Source organism: Vombatus ursinus, unplaced genomic scaffold (assembly GCF_900497805.2).
Source record: "Vombatus ursinus unplaced genomic scaffold, bare-nosed wombat genome assembly UNPS02003292.1, whole genome shotgun sequence".
Lineage (NCBI taxonomy): Eukaryota > Metazoa > Chordata > Mammalia > Diprotodontia > Vombatidae > Vombatus > Vombatus ursinus.
Window position 1 is genome coordinate 11857781 of NW_020943070.1, and position 22215 is coordinate 11879995.

A 22215-nucleotide genomic window follows, 5' to 3' on the forward strand; every position below is an offset into this window, starting at 1 on the left:
GATAACTAGAGACCCACAAATTGACGGGCTCCAGGCCAACATCGACTCTTTTCATCTGGTCTTTCAAATCATGTTGGCCAAAGCCTACTCATATACCTCCAGGCCAAGAGGCAAGACAGCGCTGTTTAACGTGTGGGGGCTGAGGGTTAAAATGCTGGCCATGAGAATCTTTCTCGGTATGATTAAATGAAAAAAACATTTATCAAATGCTTATTATGTGACGAACCCTGTGATCAGCACTAGGGAAAACAAAACAAAACCAAAAAAACCCACACATTTCCTTCTTTCAAAGAGCTCACACTCTAATGAGAAGGGACAACCCATAAAAGAAAGTTGATTTGCAAATGGAAAAGAGTTGATGGCAAGGTCAGAGGTCCTTAGGTTAAGCCGATAGCCGAGGCCAATATTTCCACAGAGATTACACATTTGGAGATAATCCCACTGTACTCATTTTCTTCGCCCTGAAACTTTGGGTGGGAGATGCTTAATCTGGGAGAAGTGATGAAGACTAAGTCATCAGGGCTCCATAAATCAAGGCCTCATTGGCACAACCATTCTACATCATGGTGGGAATGCCCAACTGAGGCTTGGGACAGCGATGGCCAAGAAGAGTCAATAAAGAAAGGCTTCTGGAAGGAGCCATTTTTTCTGTCTCTTCATACAGGGACCTACCTCTGCACACACTGGGTGGATCCCGATCGTGCTGTCCAGCTGCTCTTTGGTCAGTCCACACTTGAGGGCCGCTGCAAAGCCCTGAGTGACTTCGCCTGCATTTGGACCCAGGACGTGGAAACCCACAACACGCTCCTAAAAGAACAAAGGGAACACAGGGATTGAGTGCCTTCGGTTTCTTTGCCATAGCTTGGTGAGAGTTTCCCAGTTTATTCTGAAAACCTGTTCTAAGGCATGGGCTAGATTATTACAGGGGTGGGGGACCTGCCGCCTCAGGGTCACATGTGGCCTTCTAGGTCCTTGGGGGCGGCCTTTCGACCGAGTCCAAGTTTTACAGAACAAATCCTTTTACGAAGGGGATTTGTTCTGTGAAGTTTGGATTCAGTCAAAGGGCTGCTCTCGAGGACCCAGAGGGCCACATATGGCCTCAAGGCCCCAGGTTCCCTACTCCTGGTAGAAGAAATGAGGGAAGGAAAAAGGGAAGGAGGAAGGGAGGAAGGGAGGAAGGAAGAGAGGAAGAAAGGGAGGAAGGGAGGGAGAAAAGGAGGAAAAAGAGTAAGGGAAAAGGGGGAAGGGAGAAAAGGAGGGAGGAAGAAAGAATTTATTAAAGGCCCACTGTGTGCCAGGCATTGTGCTAAGCACTTTACAAATATTATTTCATTTGATCCTCACAACAACCCTGGGAGGTAGGTGCTGTTATTGTCCCCATTTTATAGATGAGGAAACTGAGGTTAAGTGATTTGTCCAATATCATCCAGCTAGTGAGTGTCAGATACTGGATTTGAACCCAGATCTTCCTGACTACAGGTCCAGTATTCTATCCACCGTGCTGCCCAGGTGAGATCAAATAATGAAATATACCTTCCTCATCTTGGCCAAGAGGTGGGGGACCACTGGGGCAGGATGGCAGATACACTGAGACAAGGCTCATAGATTCAGAGTGGAATACGACTTTTTAAGTCCTCTCATCCGACACTTTCAGTTTACCAGATGAGGACACAGGTTTAGGCAGGTGGGAATACCTTGCTATAGGTCGCAGAGCTAAGTTTTGAACTCTGGTCCTCTTACTCCAAACCCAGCGCCACCTTTTGCACCCTGTTGGCTCAGCTACACTTAGACTAACAAGCAAGTTCCTGGACCACTTTCCCCAAAACAACAATAACAACTCACATGTATATAGTGATTTACTGTATACAAAGCACTTCACATATATTCTCTCATTTGTCCCCTAATAGCTCCGTGAGGCCAGTGTTACAGATGTTACTTTCATGGAATGGCACTCAATGGCCTTCTGGTACAATCTCTTCATTTTCTAGATGAAGAAACTGAGGCCCAGAATACCAAGTGATTCAGAGTCAGGATCTGAACCCAGTTCCTTTGACTCCAGAGTCATCCACTCCTTCTCATCCTACAGATTCTTATCCATGTTCCCCTCCAAATCCCCCATGGAGAATCCATCCTCTCAATTTCACTGGGCTTTTTAACTTGAGTGCAGACCTACGGTTTTGTTGGTGTGGGCGGGAGGATCCCTAATATGGAAATGCTCTCCACCAATGTAGATCAGCAACATAGTCCTAAAGAGAGTGGCTTGGAGAACGAAGCAGTTAAGTGACTTGTCCAAGGTCATGCTGCCAGTATATGTCAGAGGGGGCACTTGAACCTAGGGCTTTCTGACTCCAAGGATGGCTCTCTATATCACACTGCATCTCTTTATGATTTTATTTTAGCTAACATTTTCCCCACAGTAAAGATGAGAAAAACAAGGCCTGAATTCTTTGAGGGACTTGCCTTAGATCATACACTGGGAACCAAACCCAGGTAACAAACATGGCGGACTATTCCCTCCATCTTGGCTGTCATTTGCAGGAGATGGGGCGAAAATCGAGGAAGTCTGGCTAATTTTACCACCAGATTCACACAATGCTTGAGCTGGAATGGATGTCAGAAAGCATCCATCAGACTAAACCAAATTGGCAGGAAGATAAATCTACTACAAAGGGGTACAACGCTTTCCCAAAGAAAAAATCGAAAGGATTTAAGGACCATTCATTTTTCTGACATATCTGAGCTATCCCTCACTGCCAGCAGAGCACAGAACTAAAAGAGAACTCTTTTCAGAAAAAAAAAAATGCTTAAGCACTGTCTGACGAGGACATAGAGAATGAACAGCAAATGGCTTAATTAAAATTAAGTACAACCAATCAGTCAATCAATAAACATTCCGTGAGCCAGGCACTGGGCTAAGTTCTAGGGATACAAAGAGGCAAGAGGCAGCCCCTGCCCTCCAGGAACTTAAGAGTCTAATGAGAGAAACAACAGTCAATCAATCAATAAACATTTATTAAGTGCCTGCCATGTGTCAGGCACTGGTCTAAGTAAGTCTGAATTGCAAAAAGAGTCCCTGCCCTCAAGGAACATCCAGTCTAAAGGGGCAAACAAATATATACAAAGCAAGCTATATACAAAAATACACAATATACAAACATATACAAAAATATAACTAGGATAAAAAGGAAATAATTAACAGAGGGAAGGCACTGTAATTAAGAAAGGTTGGGAAATGAAGGTGATATTAAAGCAAAATACATCAACTTTTTTTTTTTAAAGAATCTGGGAAATATCTGCACTTACTAACCTCCCTTCTAAGGAGATTCTGAGCAACAAATTGAGAGCTCATATGTTGCCAGGGCTCTTAGTAAATGAAACATTTCTCCCATGACCCTCCTACCAAGGAACGTGGGAAAACACGACTCCTATAAACCTAGGTGCCATGGACACAAGTCATCACTAAGCCATAGTTTTCAATTAATAAGGCAGCTTTCCAACCTCACTGGTATAATGGAAAAAGGAAAATGGGAGTCACAGGGCCTGGGTTCAAATCCCAGCCTTGCTACTTACTACCTATGTGACTGTGAGGACAGCTAGGTGGTGCAGTGGATTAAGCCCTGGGCTGGAGTCAGGAAGACCCATTTTCCCAAGTTCAAATCTGGCTTCAGATGCTTACTAACTGTGTGACTCTGGGCAAGTCACTTCACCCTGCTTGCCTCAGCTTCCTCATCTGTAAAATGAGCTAGAGAAGGAAATGGCAAACCAGTCCAGTATCTCTGCCAAGAAAACCCCAAATGGGGTCACGGAGAGTCAGGCACGACTGAAAAATGACTTAACAATGAAGATTATAGGCAAGTCACTCCCCCACTCTCGGCCTCAGTTTCCTCATCTGACAATGAGGGATGAGGAGTACGAAATGGACTGGTTTATCTCTAGGGTCCCTTTTAACTTTAAAGTCTATGATCCTAAGGGGCAGCTAGGTGGCACAGTAGATGCACCTGCACTGGATTCAGGAGGACCTGAGTTCAAATCCAGTCTCAGACCAGACACTTGACACTTACTAGCTGTGTGACCCCGGGCAAATCACTTAACCCCAAGTGCCTCCCAAAAAATAAATACGTAAATAAAAAATAAAGTCTATGATTCTGGACCCAATACTAAGATTCTATGATGCCCTAAGAGCCAAGACACTCTCTCTCTGTCTTTCCCTTCTCCAAAGTAGACTGGAATTCATCAGCAATGCAACCGTTCTATGACTTAGCAGCCAAGTACTTGGGAGTTGCCTAAGAAGGAGGTTAAGAACCCAGGGTCTCACAGGTGGTTAAGTATGAAACGTGGGAGCTGAAGCCAGATCTTTCTTCCCACTCCCAAGTCCAGCCCCATTCTCACTACACTGTATATACCCCACACTCGCTCATCCCTTTCTTCTGCTAAAGACCTATCCTATTCCCTCTTGGTAGGAAGACGATTCGGGAACCCAGAAGGCTCGGCCAGTGGAGCGTGAGCTGTCATGGAGCCCACCTGTCCAGTGGCAGTCTGGAAGCGGCCATCCCAGAGCCAACCTAAGCCTGGACATCTATGGTACAGAGGGCATGGTGATGCCCAATCAATGGAGGCCATTCTCTCAAGTCCTGAAAGAGCAATCATAGCTTCAGGGGATGAATATGCACATTCTTCAAAACAACTTGCATCTCTGTTAAAATCACAGATTTTGTCTTTTTTAGGAGAGGAGCTAAGTTTGTAAAGTGCGTTAGCACGGTGGCTGGCACACAGTCGATGCTTAATAAATGCTGCTCCCTTCTCCCCTCTCTAATTTTAAAGGCTCAAGAGAACATGAGAAAAAAAAATTAGCATCAAGACCCTATGGGATGATTTTAGAAAGATGAATTCTGATGAGGAAATGCAAAATTAGATCCCACAGAAGAGAAGGCTTTTTTCACATTAACATTCAGAAAAAGAACTGATGTTTTTATTAACTATCACTTTAACGCTTATTCTTGGTTATTTCTTAGGACAAAGCCTGATTTTCTGTTGTTGCTTCTGCATTTATAGAAAAGGGGGAGAAATAAATATTTAGACAAAGGCAGTGGATAAATAATGGATGGAGAGCAATCTTGGAGGCCTGAGAGCTTTGGGAAGTCCCTGAACCCCTCAGTTCCCCGTTCCCCACCCCTAACCCCCTCCGCCTCCCCAACTCTCTCAGACTAATTTAAGGTGATTGACACTAGTGGAGGGAATGTTCAGCAGGAGCTCCCACCAGGGCTAAAATCATAAGTCCAGACAATTTGGTTAATCTACTGAACAAATATTTATTGGTGGCCTGCTACGGGCCTTGTACTATGTGAGGGGCTATGGCAGATACAAAGACACAGAATTTCAGGATTGTAAGGATCCCTGGAGACTACCCAGTTCAATCCACTGCCTGGAGACCTCTCATGAGGGGGGATCCATTCACTCTTAATGCAACATTTGTTTATTAAGCATTTACTGTGTGCCAAACATTGTACCAGGCCCTCGGGGTACAAACGTTGTACGAGGCCCTCCGGGTACAAACATTGTACAAGGCCCTCCGGGTACAAAGATGAAAATGAAGCAGGGACTGAACACAGAACGAGAGACAGAGGGCAAAAAATGGAAAGAGATAGAAAGAGGGGAGAGAGAAGAGAAAGACAGGAAAGAAGAAAGAGAGATAGAGAGAGAAGGTGAAAGAGGAAGGGAGGGAGATGGAGAGAAAAAGTGAAAGGAGAAGAAGGGAAAGCAAGAGGAGAAAGGGAAGAGAAAGAAGGAAGAGGGATGGAGAGAGAGGAGAGGAGAGAATGTGAAAAGGGAAGAGTGGAAGAGAGGGGAGGGGAGGGAGAGGAAAGAAAGAAAAGGGAAAGAGAGAAGGAGAGAAGGTAGAAAAAGAGAGAGAAAAGAGAAAGAAGAGAGAGAAGAAAGGAGAAGTAATAGAGAAAGAGAGGAGACAGAGATGAGACAGAGGGGCGAGATCTCTAGCAATGGAAGAACATAATGCCTCCCACTCCCCAGGGCAGCTCATCATTTTCTCCACACCTTTTCTTACTTGAATAGTAAAATGGCGGGTCTAACCCGCCATATTGAGGAGTGGTGCACAAAGCGCTGGCCTCAGAGTCAGCGGTACTGGGAGCTCCAGCCCTACCTCTGACACATACTAGATGTGTGACCCTGGGTAAGTCATTTCACCTTTTAGTGTTCCCAGGCAGCTCTCTAAGACTATAAGATGCAGAGTAATCGCTGATTTGCATTGGTAGAGAGGGTTTCCTTCCTGAGAGTTCCCTACGTGAATGAAACCACAGATATGGTCCAAAAGAAGAAAGAAAGAAAAAGAAGAGTGCCTAACCAAGGCTATGGAGAAAAGAATCTGTAAGCTCCTGGAGGGCAGGGACTGTTTCATTTCTGTCTTCAGAGCCCCAGCGCACAGCACTGGTGTCTGGCATCCAATCGGGTCTTAATAAATGCTCACTGAATTGCATCCAACAGGCTACTTGGAACTCCCACCCCAAACATTCCACATTGGGGTAGCTCCAATGGTTAGGAAATTACCGGTTACCCTGAGTCACAATCTGCGTCTAACTCACAGCCGTTGCTTCTAGGGGTACAACTGGGCCCAAGCAGAACAAAGCAGCTCCTCAAATACCCGCATTCTGCTATCACTCCCTGTCCCCCACCCTATATTGATTCTACCCTGGACCTCTCTTCACCAGACTCAGTTCTCTCTTTGATCCACAAATGCTGTGTTATCTGGTCCTCTCCCATCCTGGTTGGCCTCTTCTAGACATGAGACAGATTAATAACCCTCATCGAACAAAGCACCTCACAAATATTATCTCATCTGATTCTCACAACAACCTTGTGAGGCAGGCGTTATTACTACCCCCATTTTACAGATAAGGAAACTGAGGTTATTCAGTGACTTGCCCAAGGTCACACAGAATAGTAAATGTCAAGGCTGGATTCCAACTCAGACTTTCTAGACTCAAATCTAGTATTCTATGATACCCAGATGCCAATATCCTCATTGATGTCCTTACTAAAAATGACGCGTATAGAACTTGACACAATACCCCAGAGGTGATCCATCCCTGAGGTCTCTTGAAATCTTTATTGAGCACCTCCCTGGCCTTCCACCGATTAGAAAACAGGGTTGGGGCAACAGGGTGTACCCAATTAATAAATCTGTAATCATATTTTATGTGCCAAAGTAAGTGGAGCATTAACGCTCCAATAAAAGGGAAAGGGAATTTTCAGACATGTTGATTACAACAAAGATGGCACTTACGTTGTCTTTGACATTGCAGACGATTTTGGCATAGCATTTATTGTTATCTCTTGATGGGATGGTCCATTCCAGTGGCCAAAAGTAGCTATGGTAGACCTAAGAAGCAAACAAACCATGTAAAACCGATCCCTACCACAAATACAAATTTCTTTTCCAACATGACGGCCACCGCACAGGACATCCCACAATATGGACAGGCCACGGCTTGCCTTTAAGTAGAAAGCCAGCCACGAAGCAAATGACATGGAACTCATAGCCAGAGCCTGGCGGATATCAATTCATCCCTTTAAATAATTATTCCTTTGTTTTTTTAGGTCAAGCTTCACACTCAGGTGTTTACCACCCCTGAGGCTCAAGGCCTTTCAAGGAAAAGGAAAGGGAAGGCCATGGGATGAATCATCTTAATCTCACATTTTTAAAAATACACTCCTGTCTTGTCATCTCTTAGGAATGACAAAGGGAGAAAGTGTAGGCAGGAACCATTCTAATCATTACCTGGCTCTGTGGTTTGGATGCTTCCAAAAGGCATTTCTTTGGTTATAGAATTCACCGTGAGTGTTAGCGTGTAATTATAGGCATTGAGGCCAAAAAAGAAAAAATAAAGGAAAGAAAAAAAATGACAACCTTCCTAATGTTTCAGAAATATCAGGACACGATGCCCGAAAATGATCAATTATTTGGCTAATGTTGCCGAGTCTTGGCCTTGAATTATAAATGCTAGTGTTATTTTCAAAATCCGTAGCATCAGAGGCAAAGAACACACTTGCAGATGGGCGACAGTAGCAGAAAAATATGGCAGGAAATCAATAATCATCATGTCAAAGGGAGTTTATGTCTGATTTAAACCCTTTGCCCACACGTTTGGGTCTCTCACATCATTGCCAATGGACCCGCTTTAAACCTTGCCATTTTCTTCAAAGGATTTGTGGGAGGGTAACATCTGCTGATGGCAGCGTTTTAGGCTCAAGACTCACTGAGCCTCTGCTGTGGGCTGGGGGAGGCAGGCAGTCGGGTCAGCGCTCTCCAGGGTCCTAGAGGGGTTTAACCCATTCTGGAGTAAGCATGAGGAATCATGGGATGAGAGACAAGAGCTGGAAGGGACCCTGTTGGCGATCGAACCCAATCTCCTCATTTGAAGAAACCCAGACAAGGGGAAGTGACGTGGGAAGAGAGAATTACTGCAGGAAGGGGCCAGGGAGGCCATGCAGTCCCCAGTTCTAGGGTAGAGCTATTTCCCCAGCACCATATTGTCTAAAATGAGGGGGAGGTGGGTAGGAAGGACACTCACCTCTATGTTTTCTTCTCCAAACTTCTCAATGGCTTTTTCTTCAGAGAGGCCACAAGCCCCATATTCCATGGGGGTAAATACAGTGGTAGGGACATTGTCATAGTCACACTGTGTGCAAAGAGAGAGGGTGAACAAATCACTCGGGGCTTGTCAGGTTGAAAGGATGTGAATTCAAAGAAGGCATTTCCAAAAACTCTGGGGTTTGGAAAGAGTCTTCGTTCCTCCCTTTCTCACCTCCCAGATGATGAAGCATGCTACCTACCTCCGGACAGAGAGGTGGTGAACTCAGGGTGCTGAATGAGACACACATTTATTTAGCTTGACTATATGTATTTGGTACAAAGGTTGTGGTTTTATTTTTTTCTTTTCTCAATAGGGTGAAGGACAAAGGACAGAAAAATTCATTTTTGCTTGTTGAAAAAAAAATTTTAAACTCAACATTTTTAAAAAGAGAGGGATGAACTATACAGCTTCTAAAGTCCCTTTAGGGGGCAGCTAGGTGGTGCAGTGGATAGAGCACCGGCCATGGAGTCAGGAGGCCCTGAGTTCAAATCCAACCTCAGACACGTAACACTTTCTAGCTGTGTGACCCTGGACAAGTTACTTAACCCCACTGCCTAGATTAAAAAGAAAAAAAAACTTAAAAAAAATTGGAGGAGGCAACTAGGTGGTGCAGTGGATAGAGTACCGGCCCTGAAATCAGGAGGACCTGAGTTCAAATTCGGCCTCAGACCAAACACTTGTCACTTACTAGCTGTGTGACCCTGGGCAAGTCACTTGACCCCAACTACCTATAAATAAATAAATAAATAAATAAAGTCCCTTTAACTATAATCTATGACCTTTAAGTTAATTAACCTCTCTGAGCATCAACATCTTCATCTGTAAAATGGGGGCAGTAATATGCAGTCATAATTATCTTTCAGGTACAATGGAACAAAATTAAATACAGCCTTTTAGGCAAACTCTAAGGTCTTAAGACACAAAGCCAAGTGGTTTCACTTAGGGAGTGTCTGCTCAAAAGCTAGACAATATAAAGGACAGGCTGAGACTTGGTCTACTCCAAATCCTAAGTGAAAGTGTTTTCCCTAACACCTGACTGGCAAATTAAAGGATTAAGGCCCTCCGGGAGTGCTGGACCAATTCCAGCCTGCCAGCTACAATACAGACACAAGCTCACCCTCTTCCTTCCTTACTGCCTACACCCAAGGAATGAGGAAAGAGTCAAATGTCTGGAAGCAGAAGGAGGGGTATTAAACACAAGAAAAAAAAAAATCACAGGCCTTCTCAGAAGCTTCACGTTTGTTGAAGATAAAATCGTGGTACGGGGTGGTTCAAGAGAGAGTGTGGATGGCCGGGCAGACTCAGAACTTAGTACTTTCACCCATGAAGGAAGGCGGCAGAAGAGAGAGACAGAATGAACAGAGTTCTAAACCTCGAGGAATTCAGAATTCAGGGACTGGGGGTGGAGGGGGGAGGGGAGGGGTAAATATTTAGATTCCAAGATCATAGGGCTCAAAGGGACTGTAGAGGGCTATCAATTCCAACCCTGTCATTTTACAGATGAGAAAACTGAGGCCCACATAGTCACACAGGGAGCAAGTGAGAGAGACAATATCTGAACCCAGGTCCTCTTCCGTCCAAATCCAGGGATCTGTGCACTGGATTTATGGAACATGGGATTTAGAGCTGGGAGGGACTTGGGTCTCATCTGGTCCAATCTCCCAGTTGTACAGATAGGAGACAGAAAGGGTTAGACCAGTAACTTGACCAAGGTCACAGAGTAGCCCAGCTGGGAACTTGACCCAATGACCCAAGTTCAAACAGTGGCTCTCTCACGTACTACCTGTGTAGTAGATAAGCGACCCCATCCCTCTAGGCCCCTCTCAAAAAAAACAAGTGGGACTGAACTATGATTCTCTGAATCCAAATCCAATTGTCTTCGCATGGCGCCATGTTGCCTCTCAAGAGTCAGAGCACCTCACATGAGGCTCAAGTGAATAAGACTGTCCTTGGGCCCTCCTTGCTAAGGCAAGCTCATATCTTCAGTCCTCATACCCTCCTGAATGTCCTTTCTTTCTCATTAGAAAAAAAAAAAGGGGGGCAGCTAAGTGGCGCAGTGGATAGAGCACCACCCCGGAAGAAAGGAGGACCTGAGTTCAAATCCGGCCTCAGACCAAACACTTGACACGTACTAGCTGTGTGACCCTGGGAAAGTCACTTAACACCAATTGCCTTAAAAAAAAAAAAGCACTAATCAAAAGAAACAAATCATTAAATCAAAAAAGCTTTGCGGCTCAGTCAAACGCATGATCGGGAGCAATGACTTTCTAGGGCACCTGACACCCTATGGTTATAACGTAAAAATATCTGATTATCTCAACCAAGTTCATTCTAATTCTCCTTCCCCCATTTATGTGAATTCCAACTTGGAGAGGTTTTAACAGATGAAACCGCAACTCCAAACTGCCTCTGGATACCAAATGATAAAGACTGGCCATTGTCATGTTAGGGTACCGCCGTTACTCTTTCAGGTTTCCAATACCTGCTAATGTAGAAAGGAAACCTCCAGTGAACTACACTCCAGACGCTGTCGATATATTCCAACAGGAGAAAGAAAGAGCAAAGAAAGGTTTGAAAAAGCTCTCCGCATTATTAGCATCACCTCCTAGATCACCAAGTCCTTTTATAGCCTATTTAGAGCCCAGAGAAGGATTTCGAAAATGACATGTAAATTGGAGATAATGAAACTGATGTAATGCAGCTATTATGAAGATTTATGTGGAATGAAGTAGTGCTAAAGCTTAGTTAACTGAATTGAGTTCATCTTATTGTTCCTGCAATCTCAAGAAGGAAAAAAACACACATTTCATAGTAGATAAAATCACAAATTTACAGCATCTGTAATTCTGTCCAGCTCTGAAGGGTACGACCCATCTGCTTGACCCTCCAAGGCCAAAAAAAAAAAAAAAAAAAAAAACGGATTTGGAAAGCTGCCCCTCCAAGATGGGAGGCCGCCTGATTTTGGGAAACAGAATCCCACCAGATGACAGTAGAATGCTTACCTTTACATTGGAACCGGCGTAAAGTCGCCGAGCCAACAGTCTGCCCGCCTGGATTGCGACCGGTGTCAGTTCCAGTTTGCCTTCTAAGATATCCCCAATGGCGTAGATATAAGGTACACTGGTCTGTTCCTCATCATTGACAGGTATTTTCCCTGTCCTACAAATTCAAAGAAGAGAAAGAAAGGAAAAAAGGAAGAAAGAAAGAAGGAAAGAAAGAAAGAAGGGAAGGAAGGAAGGAAGGAAGGAAGGAAGGAAGGAAGGAAGGAAGGGAAGGAGGGAGGAAGGAAGGAAGACAGCAAGAGGGAAGATAAAGCAAAGAAAAAAATGGAGAGAAAAAAAGAGAAAATAAAGATGAAGAAAGAAAACAATGAAACCCCAAAAAATTTCCAGTAGAAATTGAAACAACAAAATTTTGCCAGCTGAGGGAAACTTTCACTTGTAACCTCAGCTGAAGGACACACAGGATACACTACTTCAACAGATCCCTTGATCACCGTAGGATCACAGCTTTCGTGAGCCAAAAGGGAGCTCAGAGACCATCTAGCCCATTCCTCAGAGGAGGAAACCAAAGCCAGAGAGAACAGGAACTGGCCCAAGGGGAAGCAGGATGGGGGAGAGGGAGGAGGAAAAAGAAAAAACACCCCAAAGCCTTAAAGAAGATGGCGATGGGAGGAAAAACAATCTGTCACACTCTTTAGGGTACGGTATAATTTTCTTCACGCTTGTAATTACTGGAATGTTAAAATGGGAACATCGAACCCAGGCTATTGAGGAAAACTAGTTCCATGTCCATCCCCACCCCCTTGCCCCAGCCATCTGATCCAAGAGTCTCCATGTTCCTTAATGAGTCAATATTTTAAGTACATGAAAGATGGCGGTGATCCCCAAGTGACAATACCTGAACCAGCTGTACAATCACCAAGAGTTACCCAGGTTACTCAACAAACAGAAACCAACCTTCTCACCTCAATGAACTCCTTTCCTCCCCCGTCCTCCCACCCCATTCCTAAACGCACGTGCGAGCCCAGGCTGGTGTTCGGCAGTCAGGGCACCATTAAAAAGTAGGCGACCATGGCTCTTAAAGACAAAAACTAGCTTTGAAGAACTACATTATGGGTCAGTGCTACCCAAGGAAGCAATAATGAGACTGGGCTAGAAAAGAAGTCTTTCTCACTTACTTTTCATTGATCTTTACCCCGACTGTTTCCAAACCAATTTTTCTTGTGCATGAATCTCGCCCTATCGCCAGCAGCACCTGAAATCCATCAAAGAACAGGCATTTATTAAGCATTTACTGTATGCAAAGAAAAAGACAAATGGTCTCTTGCCCTCAGAGAGCTTATATAGTCTAACAGGAGAATAACATACACAACTATTAACATCTAAGATACATACTAACTAGCATTTATATGGCGCTTTAAGGTTTCCAAAGCACTTTACAAATATGATCTCATCTTATCCTCACGACAACCTCGGGAGGTGGTTATTATTATCTGCATTTTACAAATGAGGAAATTGAGGCTGAGGGACCCATACTACCCTGCCCCATAGAAGCATGGTGCCTGGTAGCCATTGGGTCCAATCATTGCATAGGTTCTCAAGATGTGACAGGCAATCTAAATTCTCAGAAATCTAAATTCTCCAGTTTGTATTTATTTCTATTTTCACAGTCTCGTGGTGAGGAAAAGACATCTGAGTTATAGAGTGTTGAGCTATACTAAAGAGGGAGTATGAATACCTGGGGTCAAAAAAAAAAGAGGGTGGCCTCTTTCACATACAGGTTGTGTGTCCTGGGAAACTGGTCCAGGGGTTCTTGGCCTATTTTTGGATCCTAGACTACCCAATCCCCACATTGGCAGTTTGGGAAAGTCTATGGACCCTTTCTCAGAACTGTGTTTTTAAATGCATTAAAAAAAAATGCACAGGATGACAAACGAACCCTTTCTCAGAATCATGTTTTTAAATGCATTTTTAAAAATGCACAGGATTTACAAAGAAAGCCAATTACACTGAAGCAGTCACCAAAAATGTACATATTTTTAAAGTTCATGAATCCCACTTTAAGACTGAACTTCGTAGGGTCATAGATTCCAAGCTAGGGGGACCTTGAGAACCACTGGGTCCAACTCTCTCATTTTACGGATGAACAAAGTGAGATGTAGAGTGGTTGGTTAAGTGACTTGCCCAGAGTCACAACATCAGGTTTTTCTGACTCCAAGGCTAGCACTCGATCCATTACGCCATGCCCCTTGGCTCTACCGACACTCCCAAAGATGTAGATCATGAGGTTTGGGAGAGCCAAGGATGGATTCCAGTAGAGCTCAAGGGCATGATATGTGCAATAGACCACCCCAGAGTAGGAGCTTTTCAGGGACCAACATCAGGGCTGCGGACGAATGTTTTGTAAACTCTCTGGGCTATGCCAGACACTCCATAAACATCGTTTATGTCACAGACACAGTCCGTGTCTGCAAAGATAGCCTGGGGGGGCTGACTCACCGTATTGTACTCGCCCTCGATGGTCTCCTGGCCATCGGTGGACTGAGCCACCACCCTCAGTCTGCCGGGCATGCCTTCTTCGATCTGTTCAATCTAAAATGATAACCACCATAATAATTACAGCAGACACCGTATGGTGCAAAATTAATCGATCAATAAGCCTTGTTAAGTACCTACTATGTGCCAGCCACTGGCCATCTTCACAGCCAAGGTGTGAGGTCGTTCAGAGTTATCACAACTTTACAGAGCAGAAAGATGAGGTTCAGAGAGATTCATTTCTATACTACTTTACATCTGCGAAGCACTTTGCTCCCCACAACAACTCTATTATAATTTCCATTTTACAGACAGGGAAACTGAGCCCCAGAGAAGTGACCAGATCATAGATTTACAACTAGAATGAACTTTAGAGGTCAATGAGTCCAACGTCCTCATTTTACAGATGAGAAAACTGAGGATGATAAAAGTGAAATGGTGGGGGCAGCTAGGAGGCGCAGTGGATAGAGCACCGGCCCTGGAGTCAGGAGGACCTGAGTTCAAATCTGGCCTCAGACACTTTGACACTTACTAGCTGTGTGACCCTGGGCAAGTCACTTAATCCCACTGCCTAACCAAGAAAAAAAAAAAAAAAAAAGAAAGAATTAGAAGAAAAAGTGAAATGACTTTGCCCAAGGTCACAGAGTTACTAAGTATTCTGAGACAGGGTTTGAACCTGGACATTCCTGACTCCAAGCCTAGCATTCTATCCCCTCTAACAATGCCCCATTGTGGGCTTGCTCTTCCTTCCTTCTGTCCTTCTTCCCTCCCTCCCTCTCTCCTTCCCTTCTTTATTATTTTGGAGGCAATCAAGTTTAAGTGACTTGCCCACGATCACACATCTAATAAGTATCTGAGGCCAAATTTGAACTCAGGTCCTCCTGACTCCAGAGTCGGTGCTACGGGTTCTTTTTTTTTTTTTTTTTTTTTAGGCAATTGGGGTTAAGTGACTTGCCCAGGGTCACACAGCTAGTAAGTGTCAAGTGTTTGGTCTGAGGCCGGATTTGAACTCAGGTCCTCCTGATTTCAGGGCCGGTGATCTATCCACTGCGTCACCTACCTGCCCCTACGGGTTCTTTTTAAACATGAGCTCTTAATCTTTTTTTTGTGTCCCAGACCCCTTTGGCACTCTGGTGAAGGCTTTGAAATCCTCAAAATATTTTTTTTTCAAAATTCATAATGGAAGGAAATATCCTATTTCAGTTAGAATCAAAACTCAAGATGTAATTTTTTTCCCTCGATCCAAGTTCTCTCATCTCTTAAGACCCATTTAGGCACTCGAGGCTAAGAATCCTTGGTTCAGAAACCTAAAACAAAGACGCAACCACACCACGACGAGCTTCCAGTCCAAAAACACACATTTCCAGACTTTCATCATTAGCTGCCTCCCAAAGACGATGCTGTCCTAATTATTTCTCCCATGCGCCGCAGAGCTATCACGCCTTAAAGACATTCTCTGATTAAGTAACAACACCGCTGAATTTCAGGACTCCTGATTAAGGAACTAAGGACAAGATTCTGCCGAGCCTTCATATCTTAGCTGATTATCCCAACAACCTCTAAATCAGAGGATACTGTTTGACAACTCACACACACACACACACACACACACACACACACACACACACACACACGTCATCTCTTAATCAAACTCTCAAGGGCTTGATAAAGAAGAGACACTTGAAATCTCACATACTTAAGTTCTCTTGAGACTCACCTGACTGAATTTTGTTGTATTTTTTCCCATGGAGGGGGAGGTAGGGAGAGGGTGAAGGGAAATATTCAAGGGAATCACTGAATCAAAGAAAAGCCTTTCAATGCCACAAAGGAGCAATGCTGTACACATTACCTCGGACCTCAAGCCCCCTCTCATTTCATCCCTATTCTGCTTAATTCTGCTGGCATAGCTCCATCACATCATGTTCACTTGTGTCCGACTCGTCGTGACCCCACGGACCATAACATGCCAATGCTGTCCATAGGGCAAAGATACTGGAGAGGTTTGCCATTTCCTTCTCTAGCGGATTAAGGCAGACAGAGGTTAAGTGACTTGCCCAGGGTCACACAGCTGGTAAGTGTCAAGTGTCTGAGGCCAGATTTGAACTCCGGTGCTCCTGAGTCCAGGCCGGGCACTCTATCTACTGTGCCACCTGGCTGCCCCATAGGTAGCAAACTCCTGTTACTGCTTCACTATAGGGTTTGGAGTCAGACGACTCAAGTTCAAATCTTGGTTCTGCCATTTTAGGGGGGCTAGCCTCTTTACCTCCCAAAGGTTGAAGGCTTCTGCAAAATGAGGTCAGTTGGGCTAGGTAATCTCTGATTTCCCTTCCAGCTCTATAAGCCTATGATCCTTCCTACCTCTGTGACCCTGGCTGTCATATACCTTTCCGGGCCTTGGTTTCCCAAAATGAGGGGGAGACAGTAGACGGCATCTGAGGCCCTGAACTAAGTCTCCATCTGTCAACCTCTGACCCTGTCTGTGTGAGTAAAAATGGGCCAGACATTTGACCTCCCGGAGCCTCAGTTTCATCATCCAGAAGACAGGATAGGATTAATTAGTCTCTGGGCTGGTTGGTGCAGGACGTGTTAGGACGTGCTCAGCTGCCTCAGAGCTTACTAAGTAAGAGCGAGCATTTAGAAAGCACTCCATTAGAGTCAGAGATCTGGGGCTAGAAGGAAACTCAGAGGTCACTGAGGTCACCCCCTCATTTTACAAATGAGGATACTGAGGTCCAGGGAGGGGAGGCCCCTCCTTGTTTTAAATCTCTGAGCCCATGACCCTTATGCAATGGAGCCTTTCTCCAACTTGGGAGATGTGAGTTTGAAAAATCCCACCGGATCACCTCTATTTCCCTCGAGCAACATGCGCTCACTCGAGGTGATCTTCACAAGCCCCGGGCAGAAAATGAACATTCTAAATGTTATTTAAAAAAAAAAAAAGACTCCAAGAGAAAAAAATCCATCAGCCCAAATTTGAATACCAGAAATCACAGAAAAGCAGCTGCTAATTCTCAATAATTAATTAGATTATACCAAGGAGAGCCTCCAAAGGAAACATCAGCCCACACTTGCCCTGGCATTTCAGCCTTGGTTAAGGGGTGAGGCTCACAGATGAAGAGACCTTAGAAGTCACCTCCTTACAGGATCAAGGGTCACAGATTTCAAGCCAGAAGGGACCTCAGAGGCAGAAACTGTGGTCCGGGATGGGTAGGGTGAAGTGACTTGTCAAAGTCACACAGTTTGTAAGCATCAGAGCCTGGATTCCAACCCATGCCCTCTGATTTCAAATAGTGAAGAGAGCTTTGGGTCCAGAGACAGGAAGTCCTGATTTCAAACCCAAGCCTCCTGGCTGTGTGACCCTGGGCAAGTCACCTACCCTCTCGTCTGCCTCAGTTTCCTCAACTATAAAGGGGGGATAATAATGTCTGCTTCACGCTCAATCCGTCCTCCCTCTTTTTTCCTCTCTTCCTCCCTGCTTTTCTTCCTTCTTCTCTCATTCCTTCCTCCCTTTCTCTTTCCTCTCTTCTTCCTTTTCTTCCTTCCTCCTCTTCCTTCCTTCTTCTCTCCTTTCTTCCTCCCTCCCTTTCTCTTTCCTTCCTTCCTCCCTTTTTTCCTTTCCTCCCTCTCTCCTTCCTTCTTGCCTCCCTCCTTCCTCCCTTCTTCACTCCCTTTTTCCTTCCTTCCTTCTAACTCAGTGTCCTCTTCTCAGTGCCACACATCCTGAAAAGAAAACTCCAAAAAAAAAGGTAATACAGACCAGCAAGGTGGCAAAGCAAGGAGGGAATCACCCATGAAGGGGGCTGGAATCAGAAGAAGATGAACTGCAGTGCAGGGTGAGAGACTGAGGCCGCCTCCCAACCAGGAGGGGAAGGAAGCTCCCAGCTCCTACTGAAGGAGCCTGACAGCTTTCGATGCCTCCTGGGCATCCACCACCTGGCACAGACCCAGCAACAAAAAGGGAACACTCATCACTTACTTTAACAGGCACAAACTGCTTGATGAATTTGATGCCGTGTTCTTCCATGTGGTCCCCAATTTTGTTGGCCATGTCTTGGTCAAACCCTCTCAGGAGAATGGACCGAACCATCACGGTGACGTCCAAACCAATGCCCGCCAGAAACCCAGCGCATTCAAGGGCTACGTAGGAAGCCCCCACCACCAGTGTCTTTCCCGGGCAGTAAGGCAAGGAGAAAAGGTCATCACTGGAAACGAGTTTTCAAACGAGAAAAGAGAGTTAGACCCACAAAGCGATGACCAAATAAAGCAATTATGTCATTTCGGTGTGTTTTTAGGGCTGAGAAATGCTTAGTTATTAATTATCTACATGTTAATTACACATGGCAGTTTTATTAAATTAAATCCTAAGTTTTCTGTGCATTCCCCATCCCCCCCAATGATTCCCATCATAGTCAGGCGGTGAATGACCCAGACAAACAAAACTGGAATCGAAACTATATATAAAATATAGCTATGAAGGTAAAATCAGATTTATTTTTCAGACTTAGAAAACATTCTAAAACCAAAGAGAAATGCTAAAAAAAAAACCAAAAACAAAAAACATGTATTTGGGATCACTCATATTACTTTTTCATCATGTTGAGTACTTCCAATTTCATTCCCGTGAATGAATGCATTTCCAGCATGGGAACCTGCTCCACGAAAGCAGATTGCAACCCACACCAAACAATAATAATAACAACAACCAACAGCTATAGAGCGCTGTAGGATTTGTAGTGCTTTCCAAATAGGATCTCCATTGAGCCCATTTAGGACTTGATTGATCACAGATTCATAGGTTTAGAACTGGAATGGGTCTTCAGAGTCATCTAGCTGAACCCCATCATTTTACAGATGTGGAAATTCTGGCCCAGAGAGGTTAATTTCCCAATATCATATAACTGGCAATATCCTATAACTGGTTAATTTCCCAGTACCATACAAGTGGCAACACCATATAACTGGTTAATTTCCCAATATCATAGGAAGTCCTTACAAAGAAGTTAAGGGATTTGGACCTCACTTTGCAGCCAGATTATCACTAAGGGTGTTTGAGACGATGCATTGGGATTAATTTCCCAACTGATTCTGACTTAGTAAACCGTGGGTAGCCACAATCTCTCTATGTGAGAATTTCTCCATTGTTATAATACTGAGAAGGTTTAGATGATAAGTTTTACTGACTCCCAAGAGAAAAGGATAAGATACTACAGAGGTCCCATTACATATAGTCTGATTGTTTTTTCAATGAATTGATCTTTTTTGCTGATTCTGTTATACTTTAAAAGACTTACGAGCTCTAATCAATGCAATGCCCAATCCCTATGCCAGAGGACCAATGATGAAGTATGCTACCTACCTCTTGCCAAAGAGATGAAATATGATTGTACATGTATGACCTATATAAGATTGCTTGCTGTCTTGAGAAAGGAGAAAAATTTGGAACTGAAAATTTTACAAAAATGAATGTGCAAACTATCTTTACATGTAATTGGGAAAAAAATAAAATACTATTAAGGAAACAAAAAAACAAAAAACAAAGAGATGAAATACCCAAAGCAAAGGATAAGACCTGCTTTTGGACATAACCAATGAGTGAATTTGTTTTGCCCAACTATGTGTATTTGTTACAAGGGTCTTATTTTTCTTTTTCATTTGGGTGAAGGAGAAAGAAATGGATTTCTGTTCCTTAAAAAAAAAAATCAAAATTTAATATCATTATTATTTTAAAGACTGGGTCTCCCTAGCTCACGCAGTGTTGGATATGCAGTGGCCATTCATGGGCTGGATCCCAAAACTGATTAGCACAGAAGCTTTGACCAGCTCCATTATTAATCTTGGCCATTTTGCCCCGTCTTGGGCAGTCTGGAGGTCCCTACTACTCCAGGGGGATCACCATACTCATTCTGGACTTAATAGGGACATACAATTGAGCTATCAAACTCAGAAATCCTTAGCTCAAAAGATTTACCAGCCTCATTCTCCCCAGTAACAATAGCAGTAGTAATAGTAATAATAACAATAAAAATAATAGCTAATGATGATAATGATGATGATAAGAAATAGCTAACATTTATATAGTGCTTCCTATGTGCCAGCACTGTGCTAAATGCTTTACAATTACTGTCTCATTTGATCACTATAAATAGCAGACGTTACAGATATGTATCACTACACCAAGCAAAAAAAATATGCTATAGGGGCAGCTAGATGGCACAGTGGATAGAGAACCAGCCCTGAAGTCAGGAGGAGCTGAGTTCAAATCTGGCCTCAGACCAAACACTTGACACTCACTAGCTATGTGACCCCTGGGCAAGTGACTTAACCCCAACTGCCTTAAAAAAAAAAATTGTGCTATAAAGGATGGTTCTTGGACAGGGAGGGTAGGCACATAGGAAGAGAGGGAAAAATCTATGCAACAACAAAATAACTAAAATCAATGTCATAGAGGTCCCCAATGGAAAAATGCTTCACCCAAAGTACAATGCTTTATTTATGTTTTCATTTATTTCTTTTTTACCAGAAAATCTAAAGAATGTATCTCAAATGCCTTTAGAAAGGATTTTCATGGCCTCATGATGCTAGCATGACTCCCACTTAAAACACCTGGTAGCTTACTAACTGCTTTTACTAACAGTCATTATAAGCTACAGCCCCAGACAGCACCAATATCAATGGTGTCAGTACCAATACCAATCCCTATCTCAACTCTATCCCTGCAATGACGATCATCCCCCTTGAACCTGAGGAGAAAGAAGACCTGTGGCATTAGGAGCAGAATTAGAAGACAAGTGGGTGGTGGAATCACCGAACACGTCTGGTCATAATTAAATTGAAAAGCCAGAAACAGGAGAGCTAAAGTGGGGAAGATGTGACCCGGGAGAGAAGCCAGGAACACTCACCTGCTGATGCAATATTCTTTGTCTCCCGGGATGCCCAGGTAGCGTGGCCTTTCTCCAGTGGCGATGAGAAACCTCTCTGCTGTGAAGAATTTTTCTTTGCCCTTTATATTGGTCGCCTGCGGAGAAATTGACCGTTTAAAGATGGTTTCTAACTAAAAACTCCCCAGATGCATCCTGGAAGCCATCACCCATACACAGGGAGTCAGTCTGCCTAACTTTTATTTAACTATCACACAAGGCTTCCCTCCCACAGATACACTAAAGACAGAGGCAGTTCCCACCGGCCAACCTGATTTTACCTTAATCTTGTGGGGGCCCACAAATTCTCCGAAAGCATTCTCGTAGGTGACCTTGTTCTCCCGTAAGGCTACCCGGTAACCCCAGTTCAGAGAGCCGATGTAACTCTGGACCGCTTCTGTCATGCGTTCCCAATTATGTTTGACTGTGGGTGAAACAAGGTATGGAATAATTGGATTTTTTAAATCCAGCAACTCTAGATCCATCTGAAGTAATAATCACTAGCATTTATATAACAATTTACAATTTGCAAAAGTACTTTACGTGTAGTATCTCATTCAATCTTCAAGACAATCCTGAAAGGTAGGTGTTCTTATTATCCCCATTTCACAGATGAGGAAACTGAGGCTAAGTGTGTAAGAATTCGAGTTTTCTTGACTCCAAGCCCTACCTTCTATCCACTGTGCCTCTAGTGACCACAAAGACCAGGAGCTTTCCAGTTTAAAATAACAGGATACTAAGACTACAGCTATCTTTGAACTAAGATAATTTTTTTCCCCTAGATTGGCATTTTGATCATTTGGAACTATCCTTTATCTTCATTAATTTCTCCTTTTCTAAAAAGATGGCAAAGTGGATCCAGAGCTGGCCCCAAAGGTCTGGATTCAAGTCTCCCCTCTGACACATGCTGGCATTATAACTCTGGGTGGTGCTGACCCATACGTGGAGGGAATTTTCTCATCTGGGAGGTTCCTATGGCAATGAAATCACAGGTCCAATCCCTTTCTAAAATGCCACAATAGTGGCACAGTGGATAGAGCACCAGCCCTGAAGTCAGAAGGACCTGAGTTCAAATCTGGCCTCAGACCAAACACTTGACACTTTATTAGCTGT

General features: G+C 43.9%; 1 protein-coding gene across 6 annotated transcripts in view; it reads right to left on the bottom strand.

Annotated features, from left to right (window-relative positions):
- Nucleotides 1-22215, bottom strand: part of TXNRD1 (thioredoxin reductase 1) — a 91201-nt gene that overhangs the window by 6032 nt on the left and 62954 nt on the right. For all 6 annotated transcript variants that reach the window (XM_027872314.1, XM_027872305.1, XM_027872299.1 and 3 more), the window contains 9 exons: nt 21384-21526; nt 21085-21200; nt 18162-18387; nt 14150-14242; nt 12829-12905; nt 11651-11807; nt 8586-8693; nt 7298-7393; nt 673-807 (listed from right to left, as the gene is read on the bottom strand). In XM_027872314.1, the coding sequence (XP_027728115.1) occupies nt 673-807; nt 7298-7393; nt 8586-8693; nt 11651-11807; nt 12829-12905; nt 14150-14242; nt 18162-18387; nt 21085-21200; nt 21384-21526 (1151 nt within the window). The remainder of the gene's footprint in view (nt 1-672; nt 808-7297; nt 7394-8585; nt 8694-11650; nt 11808-12828; nt 12906-14149; nt 14243-18161; nt 18388-21084; nt 21201-21383; nt 21527-22215) is intronic.